Raw genomic sequence first — 24,447 nt, 5'->3', positions numbered from 1 at the left:
CCCGCGCCCTCCCCTCCTCAGTCATGTGCTCCGAGCCCCGAGCACAGCTGCGGAGAGTGCCCTGGAGCCCGCGCCCCGACGCTCGGTGCCCGCAGTGTTCACTGCGTCCTCCGCTCCAGGACGGGCGGTGCTGAGCGCCGCACCCCGCTGCTGAGCCCCCCAGCCCAAGGAAGCGTCCCTCTCGCCGCAGCCGCAGCGTGCATCGGCGATGGCGAAGGCGACGGCCAGCGCCGTGGGGCTGAGGTTGCTGCTTCTGCTGCTGCCCCTGCTCGGGGAAGGTGAGTTCTGTCGAGGACTGGTGCCCGCAGCGGCCGGGGTGAAGTTGGAGCCGTGCGGTGGAGTGGACGCGTTTGAAAATGCCTTTCTGTTCACGGCGGGCAGCGGGCCAGGCAGTTACTGGCCACTTGGGCTCCACTGGGAGTGGGGTGGTGTGGCGGGCAGCGCGCCTCGGGCCCCAGGCTGGGTGGGTCTCGGCCGGAGCCGGACACGGGCCAGGCGCCTGTGCCCAGGGCCCGAGTCGCAGCCACGCTCGCCTGCCTGGTTGCGCCTCGGGCCACAGCAGCGTCTCGGGGCGAACCAAGCGGATCTTGTTGGCGTTTTGGTGCAGGTAGGGGAGGACGGGTAAGGTAGCCCTAAAAAGCCTGCCACTGGGGCAGGAGGAGTTGTGTTTCTGTAAACGATTGCTCCATTTTGGTTTCCTTGTCACACTCCACGTCGGTGCGTTTCTCCTCCAGCTCTGATATCCTCTCTCAGGTGAGAGCGGAGGGGATCTGATCTTTTTAAAACGGTTGCTTTTCCTTGTGAGTTTTTGCCACCCTACTTCTTAAAAATCCCCCAAGCCTGTGGTTTTTAGGGAGGCTGCCCTCGAGGGCCCGCTCAGGCTGGCCCAGCGCCACCGGCCCTGGCTCCAGTCCCACCCACTTCTTTAGAGTCCCCTGTTGCTGCCCCACAGGGGTACCTGAAGGTGCAGCCTTTGGCACCGTTTGACGGTTCGGGGCCAACATGCACCAAGCGCTTTTACCATCCTGGAGTGGAGTAGGGCTGTGTGTTGTCAGCATCAGTGCTGGGAGGATTCGAAGTGGCTTTGCAGAGGCTGGTCACTGCCCCCACCTCCAAAACTCTCAACAGATGAATGAACCCCAAGGCTGTGGAATCTGCTTCTTACCCCCTGCCCCCCGTGGCCACGAATTTTAGTTTCTCTCAAATTGTCCCTGATTTCTTTTTCTTAAATACTTATGTGTATGTACTAAATTTCCCTCTGAGAGTAGCCCCCACCACCCTTCCCCACCTTTCCCTTCAGCCTTTGGGAATACAAGAGGCAGTGAGTGGTTCCCTGCTTCTGGCCCTGGGTCCTGCACAGACGGTGGGTTCACAGGCCTGCCCAAGGTTTCATTTGTATGACTGGATCCTAAACTCAAGAGTCAGATACTTACACTAGGATGGGCCCCCAGCCCATCACAGGAAAGGCAGGGGAGAAATCCTTCCCATGCCCCGGGGAAGAATGGGGGAAGCATTGGGAGTCTGGGGTCAGGGTGCTGTGAGGCGGAAACAGACAGAAGAAGGATGAAGACTCCGCAGAAGTAAACACAGACAAGGCCTTCAGAAGATCTCTTGTAACTCTGTGTTGCAACTTTGTAGTAATGGGCGGGTGATCAGGTGAGAGGCCGAAGCCAGGGTGGACTTGGTGGCCTCAGAACCTAGAAGAGGACTTCCCATGCCTCTCCTGTGCTTAGCCAAGGTGTCCAGCTGAGGCTAGGAGGACTGGACTGGGAGCGGGGCTGCTAGCATGGACCTGTGACACTTGGTAGGAATGCAAGTGGCTTTTTCACAGCCTGGACTTAAGGAGTTGGGTGGTGGGAGAAAGGCCCTCCAATCCAGGGAAAGCAGGTCTCCTGCCCCACCCACTCTTCCAACAGGATGAGTAAGAAACTGATTGACGACACTGAGAGTGGAGAGGTGGCCCCGCGGTACTCAGGAGGAGACAGCTGGGCGTTTGGAGAGGCCTGCGGGCACACTACTCAGAGTGGCAGTTCTGGAGCTCTCTCAGTGTGGCGCTCCAGACTGCCGCAAGTGAGCCAGGGCCACTGCTCCGGGACTCACCCAGGCTGGGAGTAGCCCGGCCTCAGGGCGGCCCCTTGTGGATGCAGCCCTTCAGTGGCCGTGCCTCTTACCTGGGGTATGGGCTGGGTCTCTAGGGGATGAAAGCCCTCCCTGCTGGCCTAGACCTACCTCCCCCAGACCGGAAGCTCTCTTCTGTGCTGGATGACTGATGAGAGGCAGGGTAGGGAGGCAACCAGATGGAGCGGCAGTGGCCTGGACCCCAGTGTTGGGGAAGGAAAGCACTGCCTCAGGGCTGGCAGGGATGGGCTAGAGGGCTCAGGGGTGCTCAGACCAAGGTCATAGGACATCACCAGACCCCTAGTGTGTGCCCCTCTCCATGTGTACACACTCTCATTGTGTAAGAATTCACACGCCTTCAGAAAAAGGCGCCATCCCAGACACAGACTCCCAGAGTAGGGCAGTACTCCTCACCCACACTCTGGTATCTGTGTGAGGGCACACATGGGCACACACACACACTCTTGAATCCATGCTCACACACTCTCATGCTCACTCTTGGTGATCACCGAGACACCACTGCCCTTTCTCAAGGATATGTGATCATGAGGCCTGTGGACACACTCACACCCATGCTCGGCCCCTCACACTACACCCTTATCTGGGAAACCCAGCCCCCCTCCCTGCTACTCCCACACATTGCGACCCCTGCGTGTATACACAGGGACACCTGCTCCTCCCTATTCACACTCAGGGGGCACAGCCTGTCCACCTGGGGCATCCTGGACCCATCTAGAAGTTGTTCTCAGAAGAGTGTGTGGCGTTTTACTGCTCCAGTGCAGGTACAGATGTCCCCGTGGCATGGATGAAGAGACTGATTCCCAGCTTCCAGGGCTCTCCCTGAATGTCTCAGGCTGACTGCTCACCCAGCACCTTCTCCCTGCTCTTCCTCATGAGGCCTCGCACCTCCCATCTTCCTGGCCTGGCTTCTGGGTTCCTGTTTTGCTCAGTACCTCTGCCCACAAGGAGAGACCTGCCCCCTGTGCCTGCACGCCCCTGGGGCCTCTCACTCCCAGTACTGGCCATGACTTCCAGCCTGCTCTCCAGGCTGTGGGCCCTGCCCCTCTGCAGTTGGACCTGGGTGTGCCACTTTTGCTGGGACCAGCAGGTGCCAGCGCAGCCCCTCAGCCAGGAAGACTGCTCTGCCGACCTCTTTGTTTCTCTTTCTGCCCCTTCCCTCTCTGGCCAGGGACGAGTGGTGGTGTGCTTCATCAGGCTCACCTGGGTCCCCCTAAGCCCTTCTGGCCTCTGAGAGCTGCCTGCGCTCCACACTGACTGTCCTGGGCCCTAGCAGAGTCCAGCCTTCTGAGGGAGCAAGGGGCTGGGTCAGCTGGTAGGCTCCTAAGAGTAGGGTCTGCAAGCAGAGAGCAAATGGGGAAGTTTATTGAGACCATTGCAAAATTGCCTTTATTCTGCAGAATTGCATTAAGGATGGCTAAGTAAATCACTGTTTCCTTGGTGGTGTGAAGAAAATGGGATTCTTTTACCTAATGGGGTGCTAATGGCCTTTTAGCCAGGGGAGGAGAAAACAAATGAAAAATTATGGGATCTGTTAACCTGAAGTATGGGGTGCCAAGTGGAAGTGGGGGGGGGGCAGGAAACTGCTGCCTTGCCTGAGGGCTTCTCCCCCTGTGACCCAAAAGAGGTGCCCTCTGCCTATTGGTCTTAACTGGATAAGGTGATGCCAGCAACAGCCACCCCAGGGGGCCCACAGCATGCTGATCCTGTGCTCAGCACCGCCTGTCTGCTACTCACTGTATCCTCCTGAAACCCTGAGGGATGTGGCCTTGTATTCCCATTTCATAGGTAAGAAAACTGAGGCTCCCACAGCCCGTGTACCTGAGCCCGTGAAGAGGACTTCATGACTCTGTGGCCCTGGTCCTCTGGTTTTCAGCAAGCCCCTCCTCTGGGCCAGCGGTGGTGGGGACCTGCAACAGGGCTCAGGAGGAGTCCGGGGATGGGTGTGGGGAAGGTGGCCCTGAGTCTGCTCACCCACTGGTCACCCTCTGGTGGGGTGCTCCAGGGGCCCGAGGGACAGCCTGGCCTGGGTCTGGGACGGAAGTGTGCTGCCATGCTCCCCAACACCTGAGTCAGGAGCCCGCAGGACTCTGGCTGATTCTCAGATGGGACTGCTACTGTAGCTGATGTCTGGGAGTCCTACAGGTCCAGGAACTGCCTCCAGGTGGGATCCTGTCATAACTGGCCCCAGGGGAGGGAGCGTGCTAGTGGTGTAGGCTGAGAGTGTGACCCTTGTACCCGCCTCTGCCTGGGGACCTAGAACCTGACAGAAGCCACTGTGCTGAGGAGTGGGGGAGGGCAGGGGCTGGGCTTCAGGGCACATGGGTATGACTGTGTCTCCTTACCTGGACTCCAGGACATTCTGGGAGAAGAAAGTGCCCACTGGGCTCCCCAGGAAAGAGGCAGAGCTGGAGAAGTGCCCCCCAACAGCGGTATTGCTTCCTTCTATCCTGAAGAAGTGGCTAGTCTCCACTCTGGAGACCCACCCCCTTCCTGTGGATGTGGGGGAGGACACTTCCTCCTGTGGGGGTTGTGTTCAGGCTCCAGTCCCTCATCTTCTCCTCTTCATTTCTTTCTCTTCTTCCTCCTGGTTTCTGCAATTGTTTTTCTGAGAGAGTGACTTAATAGTAACAATAACAGTACTGGTGAGCAGCCCACATACACGCTCCGAGGGACCACCTGCCACCCAGGCAGCTTCTCCAGGACTAGGGGTGCACCCGGGGAGAATGCAGAAGGTGACTTTGACCTCAGAGCTATCTCCATGTAGGAGAAATGGGCAGTAAAGGAAGCGCCAAGCTGTCATTTATCTCAAATGTGTGTGTGTGATATCAAATGGAAGTGCATGGCAGAAGGCAGGCTGTGGGGCCGGGTGGAAGCAGGGATGGTGGGCTGCCAGGCAGGAAAGGGGCCCTTCTGGGCTTGGGCCACAGGGTGTGAAGGCGGTGGAGGACATCCCCCTCCCTCCCTCCCTCCTGCCTTCTCACTTGCTTCCCCTGGGTCTTCAAGGGCAGAGTGCTATGCTTTATGGGTGGGCATGCTTCAGCTCCTGGAAGACTGGGGGGTTGGTGTGACTCAGAGAGATCACCCAGGGCCATGACCTGGGTAGTCTCAGAGGGGCTTGAAGGGGTATGAAGACTCAGGCCTCCAGAGCCCACATGGCTTTCCCTCCCTACCCCAGAGCAGCGGACTGGCAGCGCAGGTCCCCCTCCCTGACCCCCGTGTTCCCATGCTCAAGGGAGGCTGTGGCTCCCAAGACAGAGCTCCGCCATACCTGAGAGGACCTGAGGGTATTGTCCTCTTTGGGCTGAAGCCCTGGGAGCCCCTGTGGACGGGGCCCACTTCCTGCCTGGCTTCACCTCCCAATCCTCCCACCATCCGCCTTCCCAAGCTCTGGACCAGACGAGACCTGGGCTTCCATCAAGCTCTGGCCTCACAGCTGGGTAATTGTGGGAGCCCCTGGCACCTGTCCCTGAGGCTGGAGCCTGAAAGCCAGTGGCCCTATCAGCTGTCCACTGCAAGACCCTGGGCAAGGTAGGGTGGGGCGAGAGAGAGCAGGGAGGTAGAACTGATACCCCCTAGAAAGCGTGGTTGTGGGTGTGATGACGCCAGCAGGAGCTTGGGGAAGGCAGATCAGGCACCACCTGGGCCCTCAAGGAGAGCAGGTGGCCAGCCCTGAGCAAACACCTCTGTTTGCTTTTGCCTGGTGAGCGGCTCCACAGAGTATAGCAGCCAAGGCACCACTGTAGAAAGGTCACCTGTGCACCTGGACAGGTGTGTGCCCACCTGTTGGTCCGGCCGATGCAGGCTCTCCATGACATCAAGGATACCTAGTGGGACTGGGGGCCTCTGTGGCAGGCAGGGATCAGTTCTGGGACCCACTCAGGGAAGACACCCCTGCCCCTGCAGACCCACGTCCTGGGGGCCCCAGCCCACTGCCCCCAGATTCAGGTACTGGGACTTTACTTTATCCCCATCTTAAGCCTTCACTCTTCTGACCTGGGAGCTACTGTCTGGGTTCCACAGGGCCCTGGGCTCCAGAGAAGTATCTAAGGGGCAGGGTGGCCGGGAGAGGGAGGCAGAGCTCCAAGCTGTGCCCTGATTACCAGCTCTGACTGCCCTGTGATTGAAGAAACAATTTGGCTTCTGAAACAGTCAGAACCTCTCTGGTGAGATAATGGACATCAGAACTGGTTCTAGTCCCCCATTCCTGCCTATGGGATTGCCAGAAAACTCCAGTGGTTCTTAGTCTTAGCAAAAGGGGGAAAGAAACCATGTAAGTTCCTAAGCTTTAATTAACAAAAAAAAAAAAAAAGGAAAAGAAAAACTATAAGTTCCTAAGCTTTAACTAACAGCCTGGAAAATGCTTGGGAAGATATATGTTCTGTGTGCCAGAACCTGAGAGTGAGACAGGTGTGGGGGTGGGGGGCGATCTGGGGTGCACAGCGTGGTGGTGGGAGTCCGAGTGGAGGGAAAGAGTTTATGGAGTTTCTTTCTCAAGTTTTTCTACCCCTGAAACAGTCAAAGACACAGATACGGTGAAACAGGGAAAGACCCAGAAGCTGGGGGGCTGGTTCAGAGTGTGCTTTCTCCTTCCCTCCTCCCCTATCCTGCCTTTCCAGCATTGCCCATGGTGCATCTGATGCTCTTTTTTTTTCTTTCTGGGAAGGAGAAAGGATGGAATCAGCACTCCATTCCGCCACCTCTTGGCCATGACATGGGTGCAAGGTGACCGTGTACTCTGTGCTGTGAGCACATGCTTTGCCACTGGGTTGAGCCTCCTCATCAGATTGGCACCTGCAGGGGATCTTTACAGGAGATCACACATGTGACTCCACAGAGCCTTGAGAAGTTTCCGCTGGGACCCTCTTGAATCTTCTTCTGCAGCCACCTATCCCCTGTACCTATGTGAGCAGGAAAGACTATGAACTTGGGGGTGACAGAAACCCCCAGTTTCAACGTCTCAACACTGTTCATTTGTCTCCTGCTCCCCGCCCCCTGCCCTTGGCAGCCACTCCACACCTGACTGTGTGCACAAGAGGGGCCCAGAGCTCTGAGGAGTCGGGTTTCTAGGGCCCTGGGCTCTTTGCCCATTTCCACAGGCTGGAATCCCATCACAGGGTCCTTTTCTCTGCAAGAGAAGCCAGTGTGCAGAGGAGAGCATGGTGGTTTGGTGGGATGCACACTGGGGCACCTGTGCAGGCTCCTGGGGTCCGCTCTGGACTTGTGCCCCTGCCTCTTCCAGGGTGGTCTCTCCTGCGGAGATGGGGGGAAGAACAGGGTGGTAAACAATTAAAATTCACTTCTTTTGAGGTATGAAATTCACATAACAAAATTAGAGTGAACAGTTGAGTGGGATTTAGTACATTCACAGCATTGCATATTCATCACCCCTGTGTAGTTCCAGAACATTATTGTTAACCCCCCAAAGAAAACCCCATACCCATTAGGCAGTGCGCCTAGTCCCCCCACACTAGCCCCTGGTAACTGCCACTCTGCACCTGTCTCTATGGGCTTGTCTATTTTGGATATTTAAAATAAATTGACCTTTCATTTGTATCAGGCTCCTTTTACTTGGTTGGAGGTATATCCGTGTTGTAGCATGTATTGGTATTTCATTCCTTTTTAAGGGTGAGTAATATTACATTGCATGTATTGGGTTGGCCAGGAAGTTTGTTTGGGTTTATGAACTTTAGGGCCAATGCAACATGTATCACATTTATTTATTCATTCATCTCTTGGTGGACATTTGGGTTGTTTACATCTTTTGACTTTTGTGAATAATGCTGCTGTGGATATTTTTGTGTGAGTATCTGTTTGAATCCCTGTTTTCAGTTCTCTTAGGTGTTTATTTTGGAGTAGAATTGCTGGGTCATGTGATAATTTCAACTTTTCTGAGGAACTGCCAAGCTCTTTTCTGAGGAACTGCCAAGCTATTTTCTGATAACAACTGAAACATTTTACAATTTTACCAGCTGTGTGTGAGAGTTCTAGTTTTACCACATCCTCACCAACACATGTTAGTTTCTGTTTATATTTTTAAATTGTATCAATTTTCTTGGATACAAGCAGTGTCCTCACCTATGGTTTTGATTTGCTTTTTCTTAATTATCAGTGATGCTGAGAGTCTTTTTACTTCCTTCTCGGCCATTTGTATCTTTTTTGGGGAAGCAACTATTTTGCCCCTGTTTCAATTGGGTGGACCTTCTTTTGTTGTTGAGTTTACTTTGCTTTATCAAATTTCCACCAGGTGTTCCCACCTGCTCAGGGTGGGAAGATCTTGACTAGGGGGTTATCAGGAAGCCTTTGTGGGCCCAAGGAGGTCTCATTCAGGAGTCAGGGAGGAGGCGGCTCCTTGCCAGGCTGTCCTGTGGATGCTTCTGGGACTTTGTATGCTTCCCTTTTTCTTCCTCTTCCCACACAGTATCTGGAAGATTTTTGCTCTTTATTCGGACTCCTGGTTATTTATTGCGGGTTGGCAAGTGCTTGGTTTGGAAATGAAGGGTAAGGCTGGAAAGGAGGAAGCAGGTTGGAGACATGGTCTTCCTGACCTTCCAGAGTCAGTCAGCATCCTCTCTCCCTGCCTTCTGGGACCTTCTTGGTTTTCCAGAAGGTCCTGGCTGGGGGAGCTCTGAGCTCTGTGGTAGAACTGAGTGTAAGGGAGAACTAGTGTGTAAAGACACCACACCAGTATGAGGCAGAAACACACATCCTCCCAGCAGCCTGGGTCACCCTTGTACCAGAACTCGTCTGCTGGTGGTCAGCCCCTGCGTGATCCCTTCACAGCCCGAGGCTGGGGCCGCAGCCTGTGACCCAGCAGACACTGACCAGGACCCCAGTGCATTCCCTCTCGCCTGTCCCTCTGCCCTCCTCTTTCCTGGGACCATCCTGCATCACTGCATCTGATTTGCCTCAGTGGCAGACCTGGGTCCAGTGTCCTCTCCTTGACTTTGTGATGAAGGTCAAAAGAGCACAGGGACCATACCCAGGTTAGACTGAACTCCTCCAAAGGGAAGAATTACCCTTGGCAATTTCCACGCCCCCACCCCCCGGCAAGACTCTCAAGGGAGGTGCCAAGAGACCCCGAGACTCCAAGGCTTCCTCCTTGGGAAGCTGCCCCTAGGACTCTGGACACTGGGCTGAATGAATTCAGTTAGTCTCACTCTAAGGGTCAGAATGTTAGTCTGCTTTTATTTTTTCATTTGTTTTGTTCGTTGAATAAATGCTGCTGACGACAAGTTGTCTTTAATAAACCACAAGTTCTTTGCAAAAAAAAAAAAAAAAAAGAGAGGGAGAAAAGAGGAGAAGTGGCTCTGGCTCCCACCAGTAGGTGCTTGGTCCCAGCAGCCCTTCCAGGGAGGGTCCCTGTCCCTGTTCACAGCTGGGAACAGACGCAGAGAGGCTGAGCACTGAGTGGGCCATGCAGGAAGACAGAGAAGGAGCGTGGCCTGGGCCTGGCTCTGCACTTGTCTCTCTGCTTTCACGAGTCACACTGAAATCTCTCCTTTGTATCTAGACTCACTTCTGAAGGTGAAATGTGTGTGTGTACGTGCATGCATGTGCACGTGTGCACGCACACATGCTCAGTTGTATCCTACTCTTTGCAACCACATGGACTCTAGCCCTCCAGGCTCCTCTGTCCATGGGATTCTCCAGGCAAGAATACTGGCGTGGGTTGCCATTTCCTCCTCCAGGGGATCTTCCCAACCCAGGTATCGAATAGTAGGATCTAACAGCAGCAAAGAAAAGGACCCCTCAAGGCTCAGTCCTGTGTCCAGGGGGCATGGGCACATCAGGCCCCCAGCATCCCCAGGTACCTGCACACTCAGCAGCCTTGACCATGTCTGTCCCTGTTGGACAGCGCTGGCCGAGCAAACTCCCCCCTGTTCATGCCTTCCTGGGCCTTTGCTCTGTTTCACTGAGATATGAAACAGCAAATTTCCACGAGGAGACTTTTAAGGGCACCTGCATTTTTGAGGAGACTGAAGAAGACTATGGAGGATTATTTAGGTTGCATTTTCCACCTGGTCAGCAAGCAGGTGGATGGGTGGCCTGGAGTCCCAGGTCATGGTGCCCTGGCTTTTCCACATGTGTGTGCACAGCCGTCACCGAGCAGAGGAGCCTGGTGGCCATGTATACCTAAGAGTAGAACCCTTAAGTCCTGGCTCACTCACTCTGTACAGCCTTGGGCAAGGTAGCCTCTCTCTGCCTTGGTTTCCTTGCTCTAAGACAGGAACCAGAAGTTGTCCTTACCTCTGGCAGTTGTCGTGTCCATTAGTAGGGTGATGCACGTGAAGCATTTGGAATAGAGCCTCTCGGGAAGAATGCATTGGCTTGCCAAAAAGTTCGTTTGGGTTTTTCTGTAATATCATGCATTAAAAACTCAAACGACCTTTTTGGCCAACCCAATAAAGAAGTCTCACTCTTGCTGAGTTAAATCCAACTCTTTGCAACGCCATAGACTGTAGCCCATCAGACTCCTCTGTCCATGGGATTCTCCAGGCAAGAATACTGGAGTAGGTTGCCATTTCCTCCTCCAGGGGATCTTCCCGAGCCAAGGATCGAACCTGTGTCTCCTGCATCGCAGGCAGATTCTTTACCTGATGAACCTTCGGGGAAGCCCTTGCTGGTTAATGGTAAACCTGGGCTGGGCGAGACCGGTGCTGGGGGGAGGGGCAGAAAGGGGCAGGACCATGGCTGTTCAAGGAGGTCCAATGAGGTGACACATTTGTTGAGATCTGAGTCATAGTGCCCTGCTGGGTGAGAGGGGGACAGTTGCTGGGCAGCAGCAGCAGAGTCAAAGCCTGGGATGTCCTGGCCAGTCGCCAGGGCTGACCTGACCAGGCCGGGGCTGATACACCTGCCGTTGGCTGGGGTTACAAAGCACAGGAACCCCAGAGCCAAGGGAGCCTGGTGACCTGCAGAACAGTCATCATCAGGCCACTTGGGTGGCCAGTCTTTTTCCAGTCAGGCTTTGCCCTGGGTAAAGAAATTAATTGTAACCTAATTCGCAGTTTCCTTTGCATAGAAGCTGGAAGGAACTGCTAGTGAGGCTGGTGAGTAACTCAGTGGCAGCTGGGAAATCACATTTGGGCATGAGTGTCCATCATCTGAGCGAAGCTGTTGCAGCTGGTCCGGGTGGTTGGGGATGTGGGTGGTGGCCACGGGTGCCTGCTAGGTGCAGCCTGGCCCTCAGGCCTCTGGGAACAGAAGGTTGGGGCCTGGGCACAAGGGAGGAATTTGGGCTGCTGGCTCCATGCAGCTGGGCTGCAGATCTCGTCTGCACACCTCACTACCCCAAACTTCAGCCACACCCTGACCCCTTCCTGCCCATCAGCAGAGGACTACGTAGATGGCATGGCAGAGGAGGGGGTTGTCAGGAGACCTAGGCCTGGTTGCAGTTCCATTCTGAGAGCAAGAAGTGAATTCTCTTCCTCAGAATTGGGAAACAGACGGGGAGACTGAGGTCTACAGTAAGAGCTCGGGTAAGGTGGGCAAGTCAGAGCTTTTCACGTGTGGAGGAATGTACCTGTACGTACAGGTCTGTGGTGCCTCTGAGGCAAGGCCTGGTCCTCGGGTTTCTCCTCCTCTCTCCAGGCCACCAGCCACCCTGTCCAGGCAGGGCCCACGCAGACAGGTGTGTGGGGAGACACAGTACCCCTGCATGTGATCGCCTGCCCTGCCCACCGTGGACCACACGATGAGGCTCAGTCTGAAGGGATGATGGAGGGAAAGCCTGCAGAGCTGGGCTATGTGTGAAGTCCCTGACCAGACAGGCAGGCAGGTGCCTGGGCTCTGCACTAGACAGAATCCTCAGGAGCATGGAGAGCCCCGGGCATCCAGGGTGTGCCAGGGTGGCTGCTCACTCCTCCTTGTGTGCCAGGCCTTTGTGCCAGCTGGCCTTTGTTGTGTGCCCAGTCCGGGCCAGGAAGGCCACTCAGCCTTGTGGCCACAGTGGCACACAGGCTGTCCACTGAGGGCTGCTGGCAGCATTTGGGAAGAGGGAATTTAAGACTGGAATTGAGGCTGCTCTCATGGTGATTAGTGTCCTCACTGGGCACCAAGTAAAGTAGCTAGCCCTGGCTTGTATTCACCACCCATGTATGCACTTAGCTGTTCAGCTTTGGGTACACCTGCACAGGCCAGAGTTTTCTTGATGATTTTGTAGAGAGGCTTCAGTTCCCAGCATGAGGACTGGGGCAAGCTGTCATATTCCCTGCAAGGAGGCACTGGCTTGTGACATCTAAGCTGAGCCCAGGACCCGTGAACAGAGGTGGCTGGCTCTCAAAGGGCCACCCAGGCCTTCCCTTCTCGCCTGCTCTGTGCCAGGCATCAGGCAAGGTTCTGGGAATGCAGCAGTGAACAGGACAGGCCCGGGCTGGCTTTGTGGGTCTTTCCAGTCCAGCTTTCTTCCCACATCTTATGTGGGTCAAACCTGGCAAAGCTGCTTCATTTGGAAGCCTCTGGATGCCTAGCAGAGTGATGATGGTGGCGATGGTTGGAGGGTGGAGTGATGGTGGGTGGTGATGGTGTAGGCATGGTCAGCAGTAGTGGTGAAGCTGGTGGGTGAAGGTGTGAGGTGATGGTTGTGGGGAGGGTGGTGATGGTGTCAGTAGTGGTTAGGGTGTGGGGATGATAATATAGTGGGGGGCTGGAGTTCAGGTGAAGTTAGTGATGGTGGTGGTGATGCTGTGTAGGTGAGGGGGGTGAAGGTGATGGTGCTTGTGGGGAGAGTGGTGATCATGGTAGTGGTAATGGTGTAGCTGGGGGTGGTGATTGTGGTTGGGTAATGGTGGTGATGGTGGTGATGGTTTTATGGCCACACACAGGAGGTACTGAGCATACCATCAGCCCCATTTATGGCCAAAGTGGGGCTGGCCTGCAGGGCCCTCTCTGCGCTCATAGGCACTGGTTCTCCTGACCTGTGCTTTTTTCCTAAAAAGCCAAAATTACATTACAATCCCTTGCAAAACCAGCCTCCATCTGGGACAAAAAATGGAGATCGTGGGGTGTGTGGAGCATCCTACAGGGTGACCCTGCCTGAGAGTGCACATGTGTGTGTGTGCATGTGTGTGTCATTCTGCCTAATGTCTCCCAGTTGGCAGTGTTCCTCAGTTACCAGGCCATCATTTCCTGAGCCGTGGTCAGTGATTTTGTTCTTAGGTGTCCTCAGGGTTTCTTTGCTCAATGCCAACTCTGGCCTCACCCAGGCAGGTCGTGCACTAGAGAGTGCTGTGTGCCCCACGTGAGCCTCATGGGGTGGGGAGGGGCATCCGTGAGGCTCCATTGCACTCATCCTGCCACTGGCCACCCACCTGTGGCTCCCTGTGCCTGTCAGACCAAGCCAGGGGGTCTTGACCAAGGTGATATCACCCATCTCTCTGATACCCTGCCCCCTCTCCTATCCCAAAGTCTCACTGTTTTCCAAATGTGCCCAGCTGTTAACCTCCCGCCCACCTTCCCCCCGCCACTCTGTGCTTAAAACCATTTATGTATTAGTTTGTTCCTTCCTGGATTCCTTTGTTGTTTCACTCACTAGTTTGTTGTTTCAGACAGATTGTGACATGATCTGACTGACCCTGGCTGCTCTGGGGCAAGTGGCCTATGGGGTCAAGAGTGGTCTCAAGGAGGGACTTCCCTGGTGGTCCAGTGACTAAGACTCTGTGCTCCCAAAGCAGGGGGCCTGGCTTCAGTCCTGGTCCAGGAACTTAAATCTTGCATGCCACAACTAAGATCCAGTACAGCCAAAAAAAAAAAAAAGAGTGGGCTCAGGGAGGCTAGGTGGTCCTCTAAGCTGAACTGAGATGAGGGAGAGGATGGAGCGAGTTGGTACGGATGTCTCTGGTACTTGGGTGGAGGTCAGGGCTGGTGAACGTGGCATTCCTTGGCTCAGAGGCAGCCATTCGAGCTGTGGGACTGGCTGCCATTTGCTTAAGGATGCTCTGGAGAGAACACCTAGAAGATAAGCTGAGACGGAGGAAACCCACATGGGGGTGAGCAGGCTGGCTCATCAGAATGAAATAGGAAAGCACCAAACACAGGAGGTCCTGAAGCAACCAGAGAGAAGAGAGAACCAAGAAGGGAATCATCAGAATTGAGTACAGACCTCTCAGAAGCAGGACAGCAGAATCACGCTTTTGAAGGACAGAATAACTGTCCTGTAGAAGTCTCAGGGCTTCCCAAGTGGGCTTCCCAGTTGGCACAGTTGATAAAGGGTCTGCTTGCCAATGCAGGAGATGCAGATTCAATCCCTGGGTCGGGAAAATCCCCTGGAGGAGAAAATGGCAACTCCCTCCAGATATTCTTGCCTGGAAAATTCCATGGACAGAGGAGCCTGGCAGGCTACAGTCCATGGGGTCACAAAAGAGTTGGACATGACTGAACACTCACACACACAGAATTCTCTGCCCAGCAGAAGTGCCTTTCAAGAATAAGGTAAAAGTGTTTTAAAAAGAGGGGCAAGGGAAACAAAGACCCAGATTCATGTTTCTGTGAGTGTATGAGGTGGAAGGGGCGTGTGGGAGGGGCAGCACTGTTGCTAAACGTCCAGTTAAGTTGGCCACAGGTTCATGAGTGTTTGTTGCAGAACACTATTTTGACATAAATGTTCTGCAAAATATACTGCTTGTACATGTCAAATATTCAACTAGAATAAAGAGAAAATGTGAACAGGATATGAGAGGAGGGGCATGGGGTGGACGAGGAGAGGATAATGGTGCCAAAAGTTGCTGTCTGGGCGGTGGGGCTAGGGGGACCCTCCACAGGGACAGCTGGCCCTCAGGGAGAGGGGCAGTCCCTGGGGAGGAGTCCATGAGGTCTGCTTCCTGTTCCTGCAGAAGTGATGGCATTAGGAAACCACCGTCTGTTAAGGAGATTGTGCTGGGCCATAATAAAGCTGTCATCTGCAGGATCTGGTGCTCGTCACAGGCAGGAGCAGGGCTGCCCGGTGAGTGGATTCTGCGGGAAGGTACTGCCTTGCACACACATGTGGGCACTATTGTCACCCCACTCAGTTCTTAGATCAGACCATCTTGCCATGTGTTTTTTTCTTGAGAGCCCCAAATTCTGGCTTTTACATTGCAGTCCTAGGACATTGGTTGTCTGGGGCCTTGTGTGGGATGACCACGGTGACTGCCACTCACTCTAGTCAAGGGTGCCCAGTTAGGAAGCACCTGCCTGGATCTGGGTTGGTATGGTCAGACTGGCAGCACATCCTCAGTCGAGGGTAGCAAGGAGGTCAAAGGAACCTCAGGGGAGTTGTGCATGGCCTCTCATGGCCAGGGCTGACCAGGGGGCACTGGTGAGGTGAGCCTGCAGTTAGGACTGGGTAGGCTCGGTATGTCTCACTAAATGAGCAAGAAGATGGGGGAGGTGGGGGTGGGTCTGCAACAGTGTGAGAGAATGTGCATGTGACATGCTAAGTGTAAGAGAGATGTGTGTATCAGTCTGGGTCCAATCCAGAGACACCCACACAGCGACTGGACCAGAGGAGGTTAACATAAGAGTTGATCGGCAGTGATGAGTGTAAGAGAGCTGTGGGCCACCCTGAGGCAGAGGGCAGGAGCTTGGGGAAGGGGCTCCCTCCCCAGAGTGGGGTCACAGCTCACTGCATATTGAGAAGTTGGCTGGGTTGCAGGGGCCAGGACTGGTCTGCAGCCTCGGGGGCCAGCGGGAGGTGACCCTCCAGTACACGGGGGAGCTGAGGCTGGTGCACAAAGGCTGGTGATGGGTGCATCTGGGGGCTATGGGAGGTGATCGCGGGGCAAGGGCGTGGGCTACATTGGCGCCAAGGGGCTGCGTGCATTTGGCATGGACTGAGGCAGAGCATGCAGGATGTCCCCACAATGTGCTGCAGAAGTGAGGGATGACAACCAGAAACCCTCGTCCACCTGTGTGGTTCTCCACCGCACAGGAGGGCACTCACAGCTTCTGTGTGGGTCTGAGAATGTGTACGAGTATGACCAGTGTTCATGTGTGAGTGTTCACACAGGGCTGAGCTTGTGGACAGTTGAATGAGTGAAAGTGAAGTAGAGACTTGGGCCTGCTTCTCTCTGCATACAAATGTGAGTAAATGACACATCCAGCCAGGTGTGGAGCATTGAAGACTGCCTTTCCAGGATACAAAAAGGCTGGTGACTGCGTGTGCCGAATGAGACCATCCATGCCTGGTGGCTCTGCTTGTAAAGATGCTGGAGGAGGCCCTCCTTGGAACAGGACAGCCCGCTGTCCCCACTGAGTGTTAGTTGCACATCTTCTCCTGCAGGGGTGGGGCAGGGTGGGAGCATATGGGGCCTTGGGCCCACATGCCTGTCTCTGTTTCCATCTGCTGCATACCTGTGCATACACATTCATGCATATACACACACATGCCATGAAGGGGGCCTGGGGTCTCTGCAAATGCGAGCAGCAGCCAGGACCTTTGGCAGGTATGTCATGAGCAGTGTGGGACCCATCCCCACTCCTGTGAGAGCAAAGCCCAGCTCCTCACCCTCTGGTGTGATGCCAGGGCAACTTGAGGGGCCAGAACCCCACGTGGTGCTGGCAACATCTGTCGAGGCAGAAACGTGGGACTAGGTGTTGGGGGAGGACCCTGTCACCCAGCAGCATTCGGGGTGGAAGGTGTGGGTGGGGCAGGTTTTACAAGTCCTGCTGTGTCGACCTGCCCCAAGTTCCAGGGGAGACTCTCATCAGAGGTTGGTCAAAAAGCCCTTCCTGGCAAAACGGTGCCAGCAGGGAGGGGTGGTCAGCTGGCAAGGCCTGGGGCTTCCTGGTGGGGCCAGCATCTGCCTTGCTCCTGAGTCCCATCGCCGCTTTGTTAGTCATCGTCCAAACCCCAAGATGCCCACCCTCCAGCTGTTTGACCATGGGAAGTCTTCTCACCTCCCAGCCTCCGTGTTCTTACCTATTTAATGGGGCAGTGAAGAGGTTTGCCCAGTGATTATAAATCGGAAGTGTGAACTTCATACCGCGTGTACCTGTGCAAAGGTGAGGCCTATACCAGCTCCTCCTCTCCCCAGCCTGCCCTTCTCTTGTTCACAGTCAGAGAAAGTGAGGCCCAGAGGAGGCTAGAACTTTACAGAGGCTGCACAGCCCCAGGAAACTGGACACCTCTGATGGCCCTTTCCGGGCTCTTCTCCTTCACCCTCTGGGGTTGGCCCCATCATCTGTAGGGCCCACCATAGAATGCAGATTGTTCTAGAATTATGAATTATTTTAGGACAATGACAGGAGAGCATTAAACCAAGTATGGGGAACTGTGGTCTCCCCAGGCTACACCCCCCTGAGGCCAGCCCTGCACCCACACCCTCGTTCCCTACCTTGGACCATGTGTTTTTCCATCTAAACGTGTCTGTGACAAGGAGGAGCATTAAGGCGGCCATGCCCTGAGTAGGGACCACCTGGGAAGCATTTTAAGTGCATTTAAGACTGTTTCTGCTCACAATCATCGCCCAACCCACAAATCACTTTTGGCAGCAACAGACCAGGCCCCACATGGATCCTGTAGGACCTGGCTCGGAGATGAGAGCAGGCAGTGCTCTCATCCTGCACGTGAAGTCTGTGTGGTGGTGACTGGACCAGCTCAGAGGTGGGGGCTCCCTGGAGCTCAAGGCACCTCCCAGCCCCTGGACCATTGAATGTACATGTGCTCAAGGGGGCCCCAGGGGAGGAGCCCTATTCTGGATCTGCTCCTCACTACCTGGTAGGTGGAGTGAGCATCTCGCCCCCGCTTAGAAGACCGATCTGCAAGCCCTACCCCCCATGGGTGGCTCCCAGGGCTGCCAGTTCTTGCACAGCTGACCGAGGCCACAGGGATTATATCCTGAGAGAATAAGAAGGCAAAAGTCGCGATATTCTGCTGATGTGGGTGCAGGCGTCCCACACCATCCTTGACAGTACTCCGGAGACCAGAATGCAGACCTCACTTCTCCACGGAGAGCTCTGGCACACCAAGGAGAGCTGGTGGCCAGGCAGGCTGGCAGACACAGGCTGCCCTTGGCTGTGTGCCATCTGGGGGACCCACCCACACCCACCCTGGGCTTTCCCCCTCCCCACCAACTGAGTCTCCTGCAGCTCTGGGGTTGGGGCCCTGAAGGCAGCATCTCAGATCGCTAGTGGTTGGCGCTCACCTTTCTGCCAGGATGAGAAGGAGGCTGGCAGCACAGAGCCCCCTTCCCATCCAGCATGGTGTCACAAGCCTGGACTGCCACCAGGTCACCACCCTGTCAAGCCACTGGGAAATCTCTCATTCTCTTTGTGGCCAGAAAGTCAACCTTCCCGAAAGATGGTGCACCCTCCGGGGCTGCTTTCTACTGCAGGCCAGTGTCCCTGACTTGCGGTCACTGCCCAGGACTTGGGGTGGGGGTGGAGGGTGGGCACAGTAACCGTGGGTTCTGGACCATGTGACATGGGGTTGAGCAGGCCGGTGAGGGCTATGCTGCTGGAAAGACAGCCCTCCAAATCCCAATCCCCTGGCTGGCTGCACATGTGCCCTCGAGCATACAAACAACTTTCTTTCTGTCCTGCCCAGGTGTCTGTTTGCAAAGCAGTGATCCCATCAGCAGCTCCATCTGGGGCTGCGAAGAAAATGCAGGGTCACCATGTGCCACGGGGCCTGGCCTCGTGCTGTGTGAGTCCACCTGGCCGTGCTCACCCCACTCTGCACCTTTGAGAGGCGGGGTGGGTGAATGCGGTGGGCCAGGTCCTCTGGAGAAGGTGGCAGTGGAGGGAAAAGCAAGCCACTCCTCTTGCTGTCCGCAGGGCTGTGAGCATCAGCTTCTGCGCTCCTTCCCCAGCCCCCCACAGCCCACCCCAGAGCTCCCCCTAGACTCTTTGACTTGCAACCTTCATGGAGTGTTGGAGGGAAAGGAAGCTGGGCTGCTGCTTATGAATCAGGCACTTGTTTTGGGGCAGCAGGGCTGTGTCTGGTGTTGACCCCCACTTTGAATCTGCCTTCCCAGACCCGGCCTTACTGGGGCAGGACAGGGGGCCACCGTGGGCTCGGAGCCCTTCTGATTTCTGTGAGGAGTGCAGACCCAGGTTTATTACTCTGCCAGGCAGTGCAGTGGGGCTTCAGTGCACTACAGGTGGGGAGCAGCTGCCCCTTCCCTCTCGTTGGCTGAGGAAACACCACAGGAACCCTCCTGCCTTTGTCACAAGAGCAGTATGAGCAGTGCTGTAGGGTCCTCTTTGGGACCCCGAACTGTGTACTTCTCAGGAAGCGTGAGCCAGTGGAGTGCATCCTAGCTGTGCAGGAGGATCTGTCAGCTGTGGCCTGTCACTCTGCCCAGCTTGCAAAAGGCCTGCTCCGAGCTAGTGCCATTGGCTGCCTTTTCACAGAAGCATCAAGGCCAGTCTTGAGGCCATTTGGGGCTGACACAGTTCTCTGAGCTGCCAGCCATCCCTGCTAGGGTTGGCTACTAAATCCCGAAGAAATGAACACTCTGAGTGTATCTGAGAGGCAGTCCATGTCCTCGTGGCCAGTTGGGAGGCTGTGGGACAGGAGGGTGGCATCCAGCCATGTGTGGGTGGCTCCTGTCGTGGTCTCTACCAGTGAGACCCCCGGCAAGGGAAGTCAGGTCTCAGTGCTCCCTCCCCAGAGTTCCCCAGAGTGACTTCTTCCTAGGGCTCCTGGAGCTGCCACCCCCTTGGATGGCAGGCAGCATGATGCTCTGGGTGGATCCCTTCCCCCAAGAGGTGGCAGGGCAGGAAGGCCACACGCAGAGCCTGACTTGGGCACAGGGCCAGCTCCTTGGAGTTCAGCTGCCCTTCCCAGTACCTCACCTGCAGAGACCCAGTGATTCTGGGTCCCACTCCAGGGACAGCACTCCTAGGGAGCAGTTTTCCGAAGGTCTAATAAGTCAGCTCCGTACCTGCAGCCCCCTCCTTCCATCTCTGTCTTTAGTGCCGGGTGTGCAGTAGCCTTTGACTACTGGCCAGAGCATCTCTCCCCTCCATCCTCTCTGCCTTACTTACCTTTGTCCTTAGCCCCATTTGTCTTTTCCCTCCTTCCCTCTCTCTCCCTCTGTTTCTCTTCCTGTTCCCTCCCTCTCCTGCTGGCTCCGTGGTCCAGCCTGTTTGGCAGGGCAGCACCCACACTGGGTGGGTGGGACCCAATCAATGCACACTTCAAGTTGGCATTCCCAGCCGGGTTGCCTTTGAAGTCATCCTTGGGAAGCCTGGCACAGTGCTGGCAACCTTCCAGTTTTCTTCTGTTTCACCACTTTGGGATCCAAAAGGTCTTCACCAGTTCTCCTCACCTGACTCTAGTTGGCTCTTGATTGTTTCCCACACACAAGTGTGTCTTCAAGGACCCAGGCAGCCCCAGGGTATCTTCCACTGGTGTGGAGTGGACCAACCACTCATCTTGGTGGCTGCAAGAGAAGCAGAATGTAGGTGGAAACAAATTGATTGAAAAGAGAAATCGCTCACACACAAGTACAATGTTTCTCATGTTTGCTTTGTGTGTTAGTATTTTTTATGCTTTGTAGAGAATATTGGCAGGTTTTCAGTTTTTTTTTAAAGCATCACCTGCCCATTTATCCATCTTTTTAAAATTTCTTACTATTTAAAAATAACTGTTTATGATGCAAAATGTTGAACATACACCAAGTCAAGAGAGTAGTAGGATGAGTGCCCCATTGGTTCACCCAGCGTGGCCATGGTCAGCATCCCTCTTCCTCATGGCATTTACAGCTCTACCCACAGCCTCTCAGTGATAAATTTAGGCCACAATTACATACGTTGAAATGCACAAATCTTGGCTGTATGTTGTTGACAAATGGATGTCCCTGTGTGACCCACACCCCATCAAGATATGAAACATGTATGTTTCCCAGAATATGCCCCCTGCTTTTCCAGTCTATTACCTCCCCTACCCCCAGCTGGTACCCAGTTTGATTTCTGTCACCTAAAATCAGTCTGGAATGGTGCCATGTGATTCTTTTGTGCTGCTTCTTCCACTTAGCAGGATGTCTATGAGATGTGTCCAGGCTGTCGTGTGTATCAATAGTTTGTGCCCCATCCTAACTGCATAGGGTTCCATGGTGTGATGGACTGAGGTTTGTTATCTGATAACCTGCTGGAACACATCTGGGTTCTTCCCAGTTCTTGGCTCTGTGAATAACCCCAGCATTTGTGAACAAGTCACTTGACGGACATATGTTTTCATTTTTTTCAGATAAATGGAGTGGAATTTTTCGGTACTATGGTAGGAGCATGTTTGACTTTAGATGAAGATTTTGTTACTTACAGGGGCTTCCCAGGTGGAACTAGTGGTAAAGAACCCACCTGCCAATGCAGGAGGTGTAAGTGATGCAGGTTCAATCCTTGAGTCGGTAAGATCTCTTAGAGGAGGGCATGGCAACCCACTCCAGTATTCTTGTCTGGAGGATTCCAAGGACAGAGGAGACTGGAGGGCTATAGTGCATAGGGTTACAAAGAGTTGGACACGACTGAAGTGACTTAGCATGCACGAATGTTGTTACTTATAAAGTGCTCTAGTTCATCTTTGGGGACCCCTGCCTGCTCTGCTTGTCTGGCAGCGTCTTGTACACTTCAAAACTCTGGCTCCAGGTGATTTGCTCAGAAGCTTGGGTGAAAGCCGAGTGGTTTACGTGCTTATCTATCTCAGGTAATCGAGGATGATATTGCAACTGTTTATGCTTCCTCACTTCCTCCTTTTTCTGTTTTAAAGCAGTGTATTTGCAGCTAGTGTTTAGCTATACAGATAACTGTGTGTTGATGTTCTTAGGAATACAGATGAGAAAGACCTAAGTTTTCTTTTTTGGCCCACAAGGAAGCTATTACTAAAATGTGAAGTTAGGCCGCTGGGAAAGGTGATCTGCCTGGGAGGGCTGCTGGGCTCTGCACCGTGGTCGTCCCTCAGTCCCTCCTTCCCTCACGTGTTTCCCTGCCTCCCACAGCCCCGCTGGGACTCTACTTCTCCAGGGACGCTTACTGGGAGAAGCTATACGTGGACCAGCCGGCCGGCACGCCCCTGCTCTATGTCCATGCCCTGCAGGACGTGCCAGAGGAGATGCCCAGCTTCCGCCTGGGCTAGCACCTCTACAGCGCCTACCACACGCGGCTGCACGAGAATGACTGGGTCCGCATCCAGGAGGACACGGGGCTTCTCTACCTTAACCAGAGCCTGGACCACAGCTCCTGGGAGAAGCTCAACATCCGCAGTAAGGGGGCGGCCCTGACCCCACCCCCACATGCCTCATTACCCACCCCGCCCTGCCCTCACCTGGTCCTTCCTTAGAGCCCATCACACAGCTCCTACGACTCCTGCTGTGTAAGAGTGGAGCAAGTGAGATGGGGCTGGCCTGTCCTCTTTGTCCAGCCCGTGAGGGAGCCAGGATGAGCTTGAGGACCACTGATGACCCTCAGGCCTCCTGAGGCTGTTGGGATTTTGGAGAACTTATGTGGAGGACTTGAGGGGCTCTCTCCATGCTGGCTCCAAATGTCTTCCAGTTGGATTAACAGAGATGTGGGGTTGTGAGAGAAGAGTTAAGAAAGGCTAGAGACATCCCAAGATCTTGATTTAGTGGATGATCTGGAACTTGGTGGAGAAGCAGCTGTTTGCACAGAAAGCCCACCTTACCATCAGCAGCAGGCTGCTCTTGGCACCTGGTGAGGACTGGGGCCTGGTGCCGGGGAGGAAAGTGGAGCAGGAGGAAGGCCTGGACGGCTTCTCAGAGCAGGGGTCCAAGCTGGAGTGAAGGCCATGTGTGACCCTGGTACTGGGAGGAGGTTGTTTGTGGAGCAGAGTTCTGCCTTGTGGCACCAAATGGTGATCACAACCCCACCTCTTGCTCTATAGACATGGCCTCCCTGGGCCCTCACGCCAGCTCTGAGCTCCTGTGAGTGCTGAGAGGCAGACACTCTGCTGTGAACAGTACTGCCAGAGTGAAATTTGCCAAGGGTCTGAGTTTCATAGGAGGCCTGTTCTGTTCGTGATTGGAGAGCAGCCTCATGCACCTGCCAGCTCTAGTCAGGAGAGAAATCACAGTAATTAGAACAGAGAAAGTTTATACGGAGAATTATTAACCACAGCAGGGGACTGGAGCAACAGAGGACAGGCTAGTAAGAAGCAGAGAACTGATGAATATGGGAGGAGTAGATGTAGCGGGGGGACACTTACCTAGAGCTAAGATAGAAGGCCCAGGAAGAGCCCCCGCCCCAGCTGAGATCCAGATGGGTTGGACGGGGGTTGCTATGGTGCCTCCATGATGGAATTTGCCAGAAATCCCCTCTCTAGGTGCTGGGGAAGTCTGTGTCTCTGCAGGGGTGGCATGGAATTCCCTGGGGGTCCCGTGGTTAGGACTCTGAGCTTTCATTGTTGAGGTCTTGGGTTCAGTCCCTGGTCAGGGAACTAAGATCCCACAAGCAGCAACACTGGCAAAAATAGAATAGAATAAGTGTTTTATTTATTTTTAATTGAGGGATAATTACAGTATTGTGTTGGCTTCTGCCATACATCACAATGAATCAGCCATAGGTATACATATGTCCCCTCCCTCTTGAACCTCTCTCCCCCCTCCCACCCAATTCCACCCCTGTAGTGTTTTTAAAAGTGAGAAAAGAAAGAAAGTGGTTGGGGTAGTGGGTGAGGGAGGGAAGGGAGGTCACCTGAGGTGCCAAGAGCCTGCCTTGGGGAAGCACTCCATCTTAGACCCAGGGTTCAGCGCACCTCTCTGAGGAAGGGTATTTGAACTGAGACTTGGAATAATCAGAGAGATGGACCTGTGAGGCACCCCCCAGGACGAGGGAGCAGAGCCATAGGGCCCTGAGGCTGCCAGATCCCAAGTCCAGGGCCGTAGGGGGCAAGCAGGAGGTAGGGGGCAGGGCGGGGTTCCCAGCAGAGCCCTGCTAGCCTTGGTGAGGACTAGGCTTTGCACCAGCCCGGAGCTCCTGCCCTCTCCCCATTCAGATCCCAGCTGGGCAGGTGTGGCTGACACCCTGGCGGGGCCTGACTTGTCTCTGCAGAGGGCGGCTTCCCGCTGCTTACCATCTACCTGCGGGTCTTCCTGTCACCCACATCCCTACGTGAGGGCGAGTGCCAGTGGCCAGGCTGTGCCCGAGTGTACTTCTCCATCATCAATGCCTCCTTCCCAGCTTGCGGCGCCCTCAAGCCCCGGGAGCTCTGCTTCCCTGAGTCAGGCCTGTCCTTCCGCATCCGGGAGAACAGGCCCCCTGGCACCTTCCACCAGTTCTGCCTGCTGCCCGTGCAGTTCCTCTGCCCCAACGTCAGTGTGGCCTACAGGCTCCTGGGAGGTGAGTGCCAGCCGCATGGAGCCTTCCTCGATGCCT

At 54.8% G+C, this 24,447-nt stretch overlaps 1 protein-coding gene across 1 annotated transcript in view; it reads left to right on the top strand.

The window, feature by feature from the left end:
• The window catches only part of LOC122680773 (proto-oncogene tyrosine-protein kinase receptor Ret-like), a 49,748-nt gene that overhangs the window by 481 nt on the left and 24,820 nt on the right, over positions 1-24,447 (top strand). Inside the window, 3 exon segments of the mRNA XM_043882451.1 lie at positions 120-278; positions 22,056-22,319; positions 24,124-24,411. Of these exon segments, the coding sequence (XP_043738386.1) occupies positions 209-278; positions 22,056-22,319; positions 24,124-24,411 (622 nt within the window). The 5' untranslated portion in view covers positions 120-208.

Source organism: Cervus elaphus, chromosome 22, assembly GCF_910594005.1.
Source record: "Cervus elaphus chromosome 22, mCerEla1.1, whole genome shotgun sequence".
NCBI classification, from domain to species: Eukaryota; Metazoa; Chordata; class Mammalia; order Artiodactyla; family Cervidae; genus Cervus; species Cervus elaphus.
The sequence above is the reverse complement of the archived record's forward strand: the minus strand, read 5'-3'. Positions and strand labels throughout refer to the sequence as shown.